Raw genomic sequence first — 15885 nt, 5'->3', positions numbered from 1 at the left:
TTCTATAAATAGCATTGTAGGGTTTGCAAAGTGCTTTATAATTATTATCTGTTGGAGTGCTACTACAGGTGTTTTTTATCTCAATTTTACAAATGAGGAATGGGGAGTTGGAGAGGTTGGATGGTTTTGCTGTATCAGGATGGATCAGAGACTAAATTTGAATCCATGTCCTCTATTCCAAGTATAGTGCTATATCCATAATGCTAGACTGTATCCCTAAGAAATAATTTATGAGAATAAGAAAATTTAGAAGTTAAAAAGGGCCTCAGAAACCATGTAGTCCACTTCTTCAGAATATGTCTTCTGCCACATATTCAATAAATATTCATCTAGCCTTTACTTTAAGGCCTAGTGAGGAGGAAGACACTGTGTCCTAAGGAAATGGACTCCTTTTAGGTAGCTTTAATTATTTTTCTTTTAAATTGATTTGTTGGTATTCTTTTTTTTCTTTTCTGTATCTTTATCACTTCTCAGTGTCTCTTTGTACTTGTATTTTATCCTAGAAATAAGACTAGGCTTCTTGAATTTTTTGATTGGGGAAGAGACATGGGCAGATCAGTACTTTAGGAATATCATTCTAGCATGACTGATATATAGATTGGAGAGGGAAGAGACTGAAAAATTGGAAGACTAATTAGGCACTTAGAGTAGTCCAGGTGAGAGGGAGAGAGCCTAAACTATGGTGGTAGTTGTATGACTGAAGAGATAGGAATGAATGCAAGAGACATTATAGAGTAATTATTTTTAAGCTTTTTTATTTTTGAATAAAATTTTTGCAGTCTGGTATAGCTTATGGACTCTGTCTCAGAATAATTTTTGTGTCTAAATTCATAAGCGATAGAAGTTTGTCCTTTGTTCCTGAAGATGGTCACTTCCATGCCATGACATGGAAGTGAATTGGATTTGAGTGAGGGAGGGCTGTGAAAAGTCACCAATCTTACTTTCTCTTCCAGAGCCAACTGGATCCAGTGGCCAAATATAGATCAAAATCACTGGAGATGGCCCTGAATGCTGTGGATAACTAGTGGTGACCGTGACCTTTTTAAGATTGGGTCTTTAACAAGTCTCAGTTTGGTTGAAACTTTTGTCCATTCAGTGATTAAACCTAGATAAGAAAGAAATAGGGCATAGAATGGCCTTTTTTACTTAATTTAAAAGGGAAAAAAAACAATCAGTCTGGAAGGGAAGACCCTTAAGATTTCTGGCCCAAACAGAAACAATTGCTATTTACTTTTACTCTGAGGCATTGGGAATGGTGGGATGGCAGTGGGAATGGCAAGTAGGTTTGATTTGGGACCTTTTGTTGGACAATCAGTGAGAGCCAATGATTTGGATGTAAGGTAAGGTCCTTGAGAAGGAAATCTAGCTTGTGAACCCCAAGATATCTTGCAAGGTTTCTACAGTCATTCGGGTAGAACATCCATAGGAAGGGAAAGGAAAGAAAAAGAGAAAGAGAGACAGAGATAGAAAGACACACAGAGAGAGACAGAGAACCCCATCTGAATTCATATACCTCCCTCTAATTTCCTTTCACAGAGGAAGAGTCAATAGGTGTGGCAGATGATAAAGAAGGAAGAGTTGGGATGATTCTGGGATTGTGAACATTAATTCAAGAAGAATGGTGATGTGTTCAGTAGAAATACAGAGGTTAGAAGGGGGGGTGGTAATGTTAGGAGAAAAGGATAATCCCTTTAGGACATCTAGTAGGCATTTGGTGATGTGTACGTAGTATTGCACTGGAGAGAGAATAGGGCTGCATGTATTGATCTGGTGGTCATCTGTTTAGCAGTAGTAGTTAAACTCTTGGGAATTGATAAAATCACTCAAGATGGAAAGTGCAAAGAGAAGTTTAGACAAAGCCCTTGGGTACACTGCCCATTGGGGGATGACTAGAGCTGCAAAAGACCTGAGAGGTCATCTAGTCCAGCCTCCTCCTTTGACAGATGAGGAAATTAAGATTCTAAGAAGTTATGTCACTTGGCAGAGTTGGGACTTGAATCTAGGTTTTTTGACTTACAGATCTATCATTTTTCTACTATAACATTGAGATAGAGTGGTGAGACAAGGAGGAGAGCTGTGAGAGAACAGAACTCAGGCTAGACAGTGTCCAGAGGGATGGAGTGATCAGCAGTGTCACTGCTACACAGTGGTCAAGAAGGGTGAGGACAGAGAAAGGCCATTGGATTTGGCATGGAGCAGTGCTCACCTTGGAGAGAGCAATGAGGGATATCAGAAAGTAGATTGAAAGGGATTAAGAAGTGAAAATGAGGTGAAAAAGCTTAGGCTACAAGTGATAGACATCTTTATTAAGATGTTGGTGAGTTCATCTTTCATTCAGGTGTCAGATTTTCTTAAAGTGCTGATCTGATGTTACTCTCTTAGGTAAGTTCCAGTGGTTCCCTCTCACCTTCAGGCTCGATAGAAAATCCATTGTTTCATCTTCAAAGCCTTTTATAATCTGGCCCTATCCTGCCTTTCCAGTCTTATACCTTATTCATCCTTAGTTCCAATGACATTGGCTTCTTTGCTGTTTCCTACACATGACACACTATCTTCTTTCTCTTTGTATTTTAAGTGACTCCCCTCCATGCTTGGAATTCATTCTTTTCTTCTGCCTCCTGACTTCCCTAGCTTCTTCCACATCCCCACTTAGATGCCACTTTTTGTAAGAGACTATTTCTATACATAGATCTAAATTTATGCATCTATATCTTATTTATACATAGTTTGTTTATTATGTCTCTTATTAGATTGTGAGCTTCTTGAAAGTGAGGACTATCTTTTGTCTTTCTTTTTATCTTCAATGCTTGGCACAGTGTCTGTCACATAGTAAGTGCTTATAAATGCTTGCTGGATGAAAGGAAGAAAGATGATAGCTTGAGAGATTAATTAGATTAAAATGAAGTTTTTTTTTTTTAAAAGAATAGGGAAGAGGTAGGCATATTTATTTATAATCAGTGGGAAAAAGACAATGGAGAATGAGAGATTGAAGAAGCAATTGAAAATTAGGGTAAGAGGACAAAATCCCAAGGGCAGTATGTGAGAGGAAATGGAATTAGGAGTACAAGAAGCTTGGCTTTTACAAGTAGAAAAACTGTCCAAGACTAGAGCAAGAGTAGAGAATAGGGAGTAATGGGGAGGTGATTTTTCTTTTCAGTTGAAATATTTGTGTATTTATTTTTGGTGAGGCAATTAGGGTTAAGTGACTTGCCCAGGGTCACACAGTTAATAAGTGATAAGTCATTTGAGGCTGGAATTGAATTAGGTCCTTCTGACTTCAGGGCCCGTGCTCTAGCCACCGCACCATCTAGCTGTCCCCAGTGAAACATTTAATGAGATTCTCTGCTGAGAGGGAATGATGGGGAACTTGAGAAGAGATTTGGAATAGATATTGAGAGAAGAGGCATAGCAGCGAAGGCCAAGTTAAGATTATTGAATATAAATCAGAAGATGATAGAGCATAAATCAGGAAATCACAAAAAACAGAAAATAAAAATTTGAGTGAACTTAGCACAGGTTTTTGACTCCCTCTATTAGTGGATAGAAGGAGCAATATAGCACTAAAATTTGGAAAGAAATGAGGGGCAATAGGAAAAAAGTAAAGGAAAATTAACTTGAATTGGTTAGCTATAGGGTCAAAAAGTGAGGCCAGAGAAGAGATGATGGCCTGGAAAATCAGAGGGGCAGAATGATTGGAGATTGCAATGACTACACCATGCACTGATGACAGTGCATTGTAAAGAATAGGTTAGGATGGTGGTGAGGAATACACAGGGAATAGTGGAAGGATAGATGATTATGATCAGACAGGGGAATTTAATTATGTATAGTGGAAGATGGAACATGTTTGTTGTGCTTAGACTAAGGGCATTATCATTCCTGTTTGGAACATCCTAGTGAAAATGTAGTATAGTATATCTAAATGGAGTGAAGCTCAGAGCAGAAGAGATTCCAGAATGATGGTGGGAAGCTGGGAGAATCTGAAAATAGCAGTGAGATGCAAGTAGAATGCCACATTTTCCTCCTGGTTCGGTGTGTTGAGAGGCATCTTTAAAGGTCTATTCAATGGCCAGGGATACATCATTTTATGGACATAGGATGGGGAATGGAAGCTAAGTTTCCTCAATTGCAAGGAGATGGTAGGACCTTGAGAAGGACATGTTGAATATGAAAGAATTTGTTACCTGAAGAATGTGGATTCCATAAGACACAGTGAAAGATTGTGTGAGATGAGGACTTGGGAGAGAATGGGTGACTGCATGAGTATGAGTGCTAGCTAGGAAGTGATAGCCAGAAAAAGGTATATCCTTTTAAATATAATAAATATTTAATATATATATATATATATATATATATATATATATATGATATAATATAATAAATACAAAATAAATACATAAATAAAGGCTTTATTTAGCACTTAGCAGTCACTGTCTTAAGCATTGGGGATATAAACAGAAAAAACAAGACAATACTTGAACTCAGGAAATGTATAGTCTAATTGGGAGATTCAATACATAAAAAAGAGCTAATTTCTGAGGTATATAGAAGGGGCCAGAAGTCCCAAGGGTACAATGACAGGACAAGGTGCCAAAGCCCAGGAGTCTTAAAGGCATATTAGCAGGACAGATGACAGTTCCCCCATGTTTGGAGGGCATTTAAGGATGTGACAGAATTAGTCTAGGAGGAGTTGGTTGCAGTGTCAAGGCAAGTGGTAATTCTTAGTGGTTCTCCATCTTACTTTACGCACTCGAGTTTTTAACTACCAGGCTCATCCAAATGGCCTGGGGTTTGGAAGAGGGGTAGAGGAAAGGTAAAGGGAAAAATGTTCCACTGGTCAATAGCTTCCTTAGCGTCAGTTTTCTAAATCAAAGGGATTTTGAGTGCAATAGAACAATAAGTACATTGTCACATCCTTTGCAATAGCAATAATACTGTTGATTTGATTGTCACTCGATGATCAAGAGATAGAAGAGTGGTATTTAGGGAGCCATAGAGCAAGTCAAAGGTATGAACCATTCAAGTAAAAAAGATGCTTGTGGTTAACGTATTCATTCTGTGGTCATTTTCCAGATCAGTTACATTAGGGCTCAATGGAAAATGGAGTATATTATCTCTAGTCCTTTAGTACCTCTTCTATTATCTAGATTCTTCAAAAATCATTGATAGTGCTTTAGCAATTTCATCTGTGAGTTTTTTCCAATACTCTGGGATGTAATTTATCTGTTTGGTGACTTGAATTCATCAAGACTACCTGGGCATTGTCTTTCATTCTTTGTGTATTTTGAATTTTTAGTATCATATTTGCATTTTTGTCCTTTTGGTCTAAAAAGTTTTTTTTTTGTTGAAAGATAAAATAGAATTAAAATCACATTTGAATAGTTTTTCCTAATTTCTTTCACTTGTCTGTTGTGATCTCCCTATCTGCTTTGAGCAGTGTTCTTGTCTTTTTTTTAAATCCTTTTTTTTCCAAGTATAGTTAAAATAGCATTTTGATATCTTTAAAGAATTAATCAGTCCATAAGCATTAGCTCACTGAACTGGGGATAGAGACAAACGTGAAATAGTCTGCTCATGGAGCTTACAGTTTAGCCAGAGTAGAAGTACATTCAAAGGTATCCAAAAAAAGAATCAAGATGATTTGTGGGAAGGAAAACCCAGGCAGCCGGAGGATTAGAAAGAGTTTCATGCAATGTTTGAACTAAGCCTCAAAAGAAACTAGAGTTTTCAGGAGACAGAAGTGAGGAATGTACTTCCATGTCTTAGGGAACAGCTAATACAATAAGGTATGAAAATAGGAGATGAAGTTCTGTGTGAGCAACAGTAAAAAAGCCAGTTTGGCTAAACTATAGTGCATACGAAAGGGAGTAATGTGTAATAAGTTTAGAAAAATGGGGGAGGGCGGCTAGCAAAGAGACATAAATGTTTAACACAACAGTTTATATTTGATCCTAGTAGAAAATGACTGGGATTTATTGAATATAATTGAGTAATGTAGTTAGTTCAGTCTGCAATAAAAATCATTTTGGTAACCGTGGAATTTGGATTGGAGTTGGGAGAGATGATTTTGCAACACTAGTTAGAAGGCTGCAGGAGTAGAGGTTGTGAGAGCCTGAATGTGGGTAGCAGCTGTTTGAGTGGAGAGAAGGGAATGTTAGTGAGGGATGTTTGTCAAAGTAGAAATGACAGTATCTGGCAACTTACTGGAAATGTGCAATAAGAGAGAGTCAAGGATAATTTGAACCTAGGTAATTGAAAGATGACTGGTAACTTTGACAGAAAGAGGGAAATATAATTCTTTAAAATTCATCAGCAGCCTCAGCTCATTTCAAACTTTAGTCATCATACATAACACTGTTCTTACAGGACTTTACTTTCCTTAGTTGTTCTTGGTTCTATCTTCCATATGAATCTTCTATAAGTCTAAATTGGTCAGTGAGTTTCTTTTGTATCTATATTGATTTCTTTAAACAGCTTTTCCTTTTCTTCCTCATTGAATTGGTTTTTCTCTTTAGAATTTCATTAATTCTGAATGTCTGAGTGTAATGTCTTTGCTTTTGGGGAGGCCAAGGCTGGTAGATCCCTTGGGAGTTCTGAGCTGCAGTAGGATTAAAGCCAATCAGGTGTGTGCACTAAATCTAGCACCATTATAGTGAGCCTTTTGGAGTAGGAGGGCTCCTTGGTTTCTGAAGGAAGGCTTGTTACTATCCCAAGCCTGACTATTGGTGAAGTACTAATGTGTCTGAAATGACAAACTATAAAAACTGAAACTTGAATGGAAAGTCTAAGAATGTCACAGTTGTCCCATTGACATTGACTCTTTAACCCATTCTATTAAGGTAAAAAAGTTATAAATTAAATTCAGCAGAATTTCTTTGGCAGAGTTGCTGTAGACTGTTGGAATGTTGAAATTCTTGCTGATGTCTTTTCTACTAGAATTTTTCTTAGTCCCAAACATATTTTAGTATTGTTTCCTAGGTAATACAGATATGTCATCTGTAGTTGGAATTTTAAAAAATCATTTAGCTAGAATAATACTTATCAAGATTTATGTTTGAGGTGCCTGGGATGATTGGGTTTTAAAAAAGTAAATAAAACTTCATACTTTTTGTTGTTGTACCACATTTGTTTCTGAATATATTCTTCTTTCCCTCTTCTGCTAAGCAAACCATAGGATCATCAATTTTTAAAAGCACCTAAAAAACCCCAAAGGCAGTGTATTATTGTACCAAAAAAACTCACAGGGGGAAACTTGGATACTAGTCCTTAATCTGTAATGACAGATCTTTATGATCTTAAAATAAATAACTTTTTAAATAAAATAACTTTTTTTGTCATAATTTTCTGATTGGTTAAGTGGGGATACAACTACTGTGTGTGACCACTAATTTTTAGAGTAATTACATAGTCATTTAACTTTCATGTACATTATTCCACATAAATTAGGGAAGGTAGTTTTTAAAGTTAGGATATTTGGTAGCCCTCTAACCTGTATTTCAGTTATTTATGTCACATGAATCAATAAGTATTTATTAAGCATTTAATATATGTTATGTCTGTGCTGGGAGTCAGATAGCAGACAAAAATGAAACAATTTCTTTCCCTATTAACTTACATTCTATCCCTTGGAATTCAGGGATCCTCAGATTTTTTAAATAGGGGGTCGGTTCACTATTGCTCAAACTGTTGGAGGGTCGGACTATAGTAAAAACAAAAACTTTGTTTTGTGGGCCTTTAAATAAAGAAACTTCATAGCCCTGGGTGAGGGGGATAATCGTCCTCAGCTGCCGCATCTGGCCCACTTGGATGATATGAGTTATAGGGAAGTTTTATGTATGTATGTGTGTGTGTGTGTGTGTGTGTGTGTACACATGTATGTATGTATGTTATATAGGAAGTTATAGAGAAGTATGACTACTCTAGGTAGTCAGGTCCTCAGTTTTCACAAGAGTGACATTCCTAGAAAGTAGCACAAAAGTAAAAAAAAATGTGAATGTTGATACATTAAGTCTACCTAAAATAGATTTGGGTTCCTGCAACCACCAAAAACTGTAACCTTTTGCTGAAAGCATACTTTTCTGTATACAATTCTTTATAATAGAACATTAATTCTGATATGTACTTTTCCTAACAAAATAACCATGAAATAACCCATATAATGCAGTATGCAAAATAAAAATGGTAACATGCAAAACATTTTTCCTCTCTAGTAATTCCCTAGAATTCTGTCAGCTTTTGTACTAATATCTTTTTTAAAATTTAAAATTTAAATTTTTTTTATTTTAATAGCCTTTTATTTACAGGTTATATGTATGGGTAACTTTACAGCATTGACAATTGCCAAACCCCTTGTTCCAATTTTTCCCCTCCTTCTCCCCACCCCCTCCCCCAGATGGCAGGATGACCAGTAGATGTTAAGTATATTAAAATAGAAATTAGATACACAATAAGTATACATGACCAAACTGTTATTTTGCTGTTTTACTAATATCTTAAAGCTAAAATATTTTTTAACCCAAATCTTACCTTCCAGTGTGTCAGATGGCAGTGTGAGCTCTTTGTATTAAATGCTATCCTGCTGTAAACCTTTGTACCTTGGCCAGTATTTATGACACTGTAGATTTCTTGTGATGTGAAAAATGAATATTGTATGAAATCAATTTTTAAAATTGAGATATTAGCACAAAAGGTCATAGAATTGTAGGGAATTACTAGTGGGGGAAAATGTTTGGGCTATTACCATTTTACTTTTGTATACCTCATTTTCCTATTCGCACAGCAATAGGAATCTTACTACCAGAAACTGATTCAACACCTTGGACTTTTATTCCAACTAGCTTTGCTCCTCTCACTACCCATTATCTACCTAAAATATTTGAAGTAACTAAGTCATATTGGTTGACATTTCATTTTCTATTGTATACTTCAGTTTTAATCCATAATAGTTCATTTTTGGTCTGTGGAGTAACTGTAATAAAAGCTGAACAAGTTTGGGCAAGTATGGTAGATTAGGGTCCCTTAAAGATCCATTGCTTTGGTGATTTTGATCAAATTGGCCTACTTTGATTCTGAATACACAACCTGAGGGTATAACTCCTCAGAGCAAGGCCTACATTTCAGGTCTTTATCTTAGGGAACCTAAAAAAAACTTTCAAGTATTCCAGTTCCTCTAGGATAACTAAACATATCATAGTTAGTCATGTCCAAAGAATTCCTCTAACTTAAGTCTAATTTGATTTATTCAGATGATCTGACCTTAATTTTGGGACCTCATGTTAGCTAAGGAAAAATGTGTAATGATATCATTTTAAATTTCTTTTTTCTTTTCTGTTGACATTTTGAATTTATTTTATTCTGTAGGAAGTCTGGAGTAACTGATCACTATGCTTTGGATGACAGTCATGCACTTCACTTGGCAAGGAAAGTTGTGAGGAGTCTAAACTATAACAAGAAATTAGAAGTGAGTATATGATATTTTTTCTTTAAAAAAGTTTTATGGATGACTTTTGTTTAAGGAGCAGTCATTTCTGGATATTCTGGATTCTGGATTTCTGAATCTGGATACTCCCACCCCATTTACCCGTAAACAAATATTGTAAGCTTTCCCTTGTAAGAAAAGGTAGGACATCCAGCTAACACAGTGCTTCTGTGAAAGTTTGTGACATTTTGCAGTAATAGTCCTCTTCTCTACCAAAAAGAGAGTTGGCCCAAGGTTGATAATTACATTTATTCAAAGCTTGATTTCCTTTGTTTATTCCTTTCATTTACACTGATGTGTAGTATACTATTATTAAGTAATGCTTCCTTAAGCTGTCTGAATATAAACTGGCATTTTAGTGAGAAAATATTTTAGTGTCTTCTTTAGGTTGTCAGATTGATGACAGCATAAAGTATCATCTGTTTTTTCTTTAGGTTCTTTAGGAGTATATAGGTGTCACTTTCTCTAGGAAGCCTCTTCACACTCCAGATATTAGAACTTTTTCTTCCTTGAAGGCATTTCTGTATTTCATTACAAGTACATATTGTATTGTCCCAATAGAACATAAGCTTCTTGAAGTTAGGAATGGTTTTTTTTTTCTTTGTATCTCCAGAACTTAAGATAATTCTTTGTATTGTTGGTAAGATATGGCACAGTAGTTATGTAAATTTATATTATGTCATGTCATGTTAGTACTTAATAGTGTTTGTTTAATTTAATTTAGCTTTGATTAATATAATTCTACTAAATTATTATAGGTGACTATAGAACCTTCTGAAGAACCTTTATTTCCTGTAGATGAGATATATGGAATAGTTGGAGATAATCTCAAGAGGAATTTTGATGTCCGAGAGGTATGGCTTTTTGTTTTTGGTTACTATATCTTGCTCAAGCTAGAAAAGCAGCAGCCCCTCACACATCCACTCTCACAGTTGATTGTCATGAAAAGATTTTCTCCATTTATTTGTTTTTGGTTACCATATCTTGCTCAAGCTAGAAAAGCAGCAGCCCCTCACACATCCACTCTCACAGTTGATTGTCATGAAAAGATTTTCTCCATTTATAATCTGAGCTCTGATTCTCCTCTTTAAGCTTCCCCCTTTTCCTCCCAAGATTTCATTATGTTGGTGCTACAGATAATATATACCCCCAGGAGTTTTGAACCCTCCTGCAGCACAGATATTAGACTTATGTTCTGTCAGCCTCAGCTCTATCTCAGGCATTGCAGGGATCACAGATGCCAGAATGACTGTCCTAGATATGGCTTTAAATTGAAGCATAACTATAATGTAACCTATCTAAATGAATAAAAAAGTAAATTCTTATGAGAAACAATACTTTTAATGTGTAATTATACATCTAAATACAGGGAAGAATTAAAATGTATTTAACCTGTTTTGCCATTGGTTGGTGGGTATGTCAGGAAGGAACTGCAGGTAAGGGAAGTTTTATAATTCATGTATCCTTGTTTAATGAAACAAAAAAAGTTCCAATTGTATATCTTTGCTTGGTTGGAGACAGGAATAACTTGATTTGTGACTTGCTTTTCATTTAAGGTAAATATCAGAGGGCCTATGGGCAACTTTAGAATTTTCAAAGGTGTTTTTTCTCCTTAACAATTTTATTTTGGTGAATAGTTGAAATGTCAAAGTAACATTAGAAGAGGTTTTATTTTAAACTGCAGTGCATTACAGATGTTGCCAAACTCCACATTAGTATCTAAATCTTTTGTAATAAAGATGGATATCCTTTCCAAATGTGCATATATCATGTATTATTTAGTATCATCCTTCATTTTTATAATTGGTATGATTTCTTTCATATTCAACCTTATTCAAAAGACTGCAGATACATTTGCCTTAAAAATAAATAGAAATAGGATTTTCAATAACTCTATCCTAGGGACCTTTACAGAAGCATAGGTGTGAATCAAGGGTGATTATAATTTAAAGGGTGCTGATAGCACTTTTATGCTATAGCTTAGAAACAACTGAGTTTAAATCCTAGTTTAATTCCCCCAAAAGTTTATTAATCAAAATTGGAACCTACAGATTTCCTTTCCTTGACTGATGAACCCTAGGAAAGCCCTTCCTTGACCTTCTCCACCCCGTTATGTCTTCTTATCACAGCCCTCAGGGATCACTTGTCTATGATCTCTTATTTGCTATTATAGCAGGACCTTGTATTTCAGGAATCTCAGTTTGTCTTAAAAAGCCAATTTGAGAGAATATTTTGTTCTTTGACCCAGGTCTGTTTGGAGTGTTTTTGTTCTGTGCTCCTGAATGACTAGTTACCATTGTGAGTTTCCCACTCCCATGTCTTTGCTCATACTGTTCTCCATGGCTGGAATGTCTTCCCTGTGTTCAATCTCCATGTAATATAACCTCCTCCAAGCTTTGTGGTCTATTCTTAAATGCCACTTCCTGATTATTGTCAACAAGTAACAACCTTTCTCTCCTGTCTCATATTGTTTGTGAACCTATATTCAATTCTGCACCATGGTTCTTTGTGTACATTTACTAGATGATATTTTCCTCAAGAGCAGGGTCAGTTGCTTTTCTTTTATCTTTATATATCTCCCAGCATCTTTCACACTGTTTACTGATTAAAGGACTATGTCACTAAGATGGAAATGATTACCTAGTTTATCCATGGAAACCACAGTTATAACCACTATAACATGCATTTTGCAGTAGGCCACGAAGCATGGGTGGGATTGCTCTAAATGGAGAGCTTTCCAGTCACAGAGAACTGTGTAAATAAGGGCATAGAAGTAGAAAAATTCTGGGTAATACATAATCCTCTTTTTTATAGCTTTTTATTTATAAAGATATATGTATGAATAATTTTTCAGCATTGACAATTGCAAAACCTTTTGTTCCAATTTTTTTCCTCCTTCCCCCCGCCCCCTCTCCCAGATGGCAGGTAGACCAATACATATCAAATATGTTAAGGTATAATATATAATCGTTTTTTACTAGAATGCAAACTATGTAATGGGGATGGATATGTTGGTTGAGGTTAGCGTGTATCTGGGAGCTGAGATTGCCTGAAAGTTTCCAGATACTTGTTTGGGCAGTATCTTTTTCTGACACATAGTTACAAAAAAAGGAGTCCTGATTTTATTCTTTGCAGGTATAATGATTCTTATTTATGATAAAGGTAATCAAGAGTGGTTGGAGCATCCTGATAAAGCTTGGTCACCTCCATAGAGACACAGTGAATCTGGGAAAATGACATCTTCAATGTGAATGTTTTTTTTTCTTACTTAAAAATAACACGAACACAATTTTTAAAAATTTATCTATCATAAAGGTTTTATTTTTTCTTCTTCCAGGTCATTGCTAGGATTGTGGATGGAAGCAGATTTGATGAATTTAAAGCCCTCTATGGTGATACCTTAGTCACAGGTATAGAAATTCCTTGTTTTGCAGTAAAATTAAATTTTGATTTTCTTCAGGTATCTGGAATGTGAAGTGGACTCCAAAGTCACTCTGATGGCATCCTGAGTGTTTTTGTCACTCACTGTATTGAAGTACTGGAGTCCATGGAGTCAGTAGATGTAGGAACTATCTATGGTTAGATGATTTTCTAGGACAAGAGTAAGGAAGGAGAGGAAGAAAGAGCCTGTGGCTGTCTGCTCATCATTGGCATGTGGAATTCAAAAATACTTTTAACTAGTTCTCAGTGGGGCTGATGTGTATGGTAGATAGATTGTCATGCCTTGGGCAATGAACACAATCTGAAAAGCAAATAAGGCATTTCTAAAAGTTGTTTTCAAAGAGTAAAATATTAAATCTGGCTTCTAATGTAGGATAATGTCTAAATTGAATGCTAGACAAAATGACAGAAAACAAAACTTTGAATATACTGGATAAAACTTGAAGCTGAAGTAGTTAAGAAGAAAGTTTCATTTCTCTTTAGAAACTAGGCTAATATCAAGCACAAGCTAGATGAAAAAATACAGAGGCTTCTATTCCTGGATAGGATTCTAATCCTAATACTTGGCTATTTTAAGATGAAGAATTCTCTCTAAAACTAAATTTGAACTTTTGTACTTAAATGACCAATTTCTATTAATGTTTGAACAAATAGGTTTTACCAGCTCAAACTAATTTTTGAACAATATATGTCCCAATGGCTAAACAGCCAAGATAAAATTCAGAGGTTTCTCTTCTTCATAATAGATCATAAACAATTGGACATGTTCCTCTCAATTTTTGTGTATTTGAACAAATTCAAAAGGGATTTCTACAATATTCTTTGGAGAATTTATTCTTTTCCCATTTCCTGTCTTTCTTTGGTAAATTTGTCCTGCTGGTTAGAGTAGATAGCCAGATGAACGTTAATGATGGCTTAGGCCAGGGTGTTGGAAATAGAATATCTAGCATAACTACCATTTATATTATACTTTAAGATTTGCAAATGCTTTATAAATATCTCCATAGTAGGTTATTATCCTCATTTTACAGAAAAGAAAATTAAAGCAAATAGAGTTAAGTAACTTGTCCAAGGTCTCATAGCTAATAGGTGTTTGAGGTCATATGTGAATCCAGATTTCTCTGACTCCAGACCCAGCATTATATCTGTTGGCTACCCAGCCAGGAGGAAGCAGCTACCACATTAGGCTTGTATTTTTCTTAAAAAGTTAAGTTGCTCCTAAGAGTATTAAATCATTAGCAAATCCCATTCCACCCCCCAATCATCCCAAATGATCTTAAGTATGCAAAGTCCTGTTTTCCCTATTTGTTTCATAACTAGTTTCATCTGATGTTCAGTGTTACTTACAGGCTCTTCCCATTTGGGTTTTAGACAGTAACAGATTAACATTGACATTTTTATTCTTGGTTTGGAAAACTGTAGTACTTGCAGGGCCTTTGAGTTAGCCTCATCTTTAGGTTTTCAAAACAGCTAGCCTTTTTTTCTCTAGAACTATGTAAGGTATCTTCTTCTGGTGAGAGCTGGGGGTTTTTATGTTTGTGTGTGTGTGTGTGTGTGTGTGTGTGTGTGTTGAAGGAGATGTTTCTTAGTTTACTTTTAGTTGTGTGTTTTTTTGTTTTTTGTTTTTTTGCTTATAGCATTTCTTTGTAACACCCTTTAAGCAAGATTTACCCTGTAGTGAGTTTGTTCTAACTTAAGTTTCTTTTCTTAGAATACATTTGCTTCTTAACAAGCTTGACTTCCCACTAGCTTTTTCAAAATAACCTCTTTGGGTAGGCCATTTGGAAATGGAAAGCCCATGATGATGTAGTTGATTAAGCTGCTTACACTGCAAGTACTTCAATGAAGAGGGTGAATGTAAATTGGCTTTTAAGGAGCCAGGCTTATTTTAATACCAAACCAACATAATTTATCTAAACCAACTATTGAAGAACTGTCACATATAAATAAAAGTTGAATTTTTCACCTGAGGTAACATGCCTATTGAAAAAACAAACTAAAGCTAAAACAGAAAAAAAATTTAAATATGGGTAATAAAAATATGACACTGACTTTTGCTGGAGACAAGACCTGTGACTTCATTGCTACAAGGTGTTCCTGGTGAGGAGATTGTGGGGGGGCCACAGATTATTATTTATGCAAATTCTAGTTTTAGAGAATTACCTGAGAGGTGAAGTGGTGAGCTCAGGGTCACCCAGCAGCATGTGGCAGAGATGAGATGGAAATCTGGCCTTCTTGATGAGCTGTGTGACCTCAGACAATTCTAACTTCTGTTTGCTTTAATCCACTGAAGAAGGAAATGGCAAACTCTTCCACTTCCTAGTCAAAGAAGTAGCTGAATAATACTAACCATTTTATATTAGCTCTTTCACATTAATTGTATCATTGAGCACATGTCAGTTTGTGATCAGAAATAAATGTTACAACTTTTTTTTAAGGATTTGCCAGAATATTTGGTTACCCAGTGGGAATTATTGGAAACAATGGCGTTCTTTTCTCAGAATCTGCAAAGAAGGTAAATAATATGTAAAAGATTATCAAGATTTTCTTTCATTTTAAATTTAATATCACTAATTTTGGTAATTACATTTTTATTCTGAAATTAAAATAAACTAAATAAATTGAATACTTCTTTATATACATTGGAAAAAGGATTGTATGCAAACATGCAGATGTTTAGATAGTTTGCTTTTTTAACGTATTTAACAAATTCTATAGATAACTTTCAAAGATGTTCTGATTGTCTTTTTCATTTATTTTGAAAATCAAAGGTAAAAATAAAATAAATGGGAAAAAAACTTAAAAACATTCAGCTTTCTCATTGGGTTCTATATCTACTATACCTATGAAAGAATTGGCAAGCAGGATTATTTGGTTGTGTGGTATATATTTTAGGGTCATGATTGATACTAACTAAATAAGACAGCAAATTGTCAAACCTGTCTGGAACACTGTCTGAAAGAAAA

At 35.3% G+C, this 15885-nt stretch overlaps 1 protein-coding gene across 1 annotated transcript in view; it reads left to right on the top strand.

Moving 5' to 3' along the window:
- Positions 1–15885, top strand: part of MCCC2 (methylcrotonoyl-CoA carboxylase 2) — an 83023-nt gene that overhangs the window by 46910 nt on the left and 20228 nt on the right. The window contains exons 9-12 of the mRNA XM_031966790.1: positions 9361–9460; positions 10237–10332; positions 12816–12888; positions 15358–15434. Of these exons, the coding sequence (XP_031822650.1) occupies positions 9361–9460; positions 10237–10332; positions 12816–12888; positions 15358–15434 (346 nt within the window). The remainder of the gene's footprint in view (positions 1–9360; positions 9461–10236; positions 10333–12815; positions 12889–15357; positions 15435–15885) is intronic.

The sequence above is a fragment of the Sarcophilus harrisii genome, chromosome 1 (genome assembly GCF_902635505.1).
Source record: "Sarcophilus harrisii chromosome 1, mSarHar1.11, whole genome shotgun sequence".
NCBI lineage: Eukaryota > Metazoa > Chordata > Mammalia > Dasyuromorphia > Dasyuridae > Sarcophilus > Sarcophilus harrisii.
Note: the sequence above shows the minus strand (reverse complement) of the source record. Positions and strands in the feature narration are given on the sequence as shown.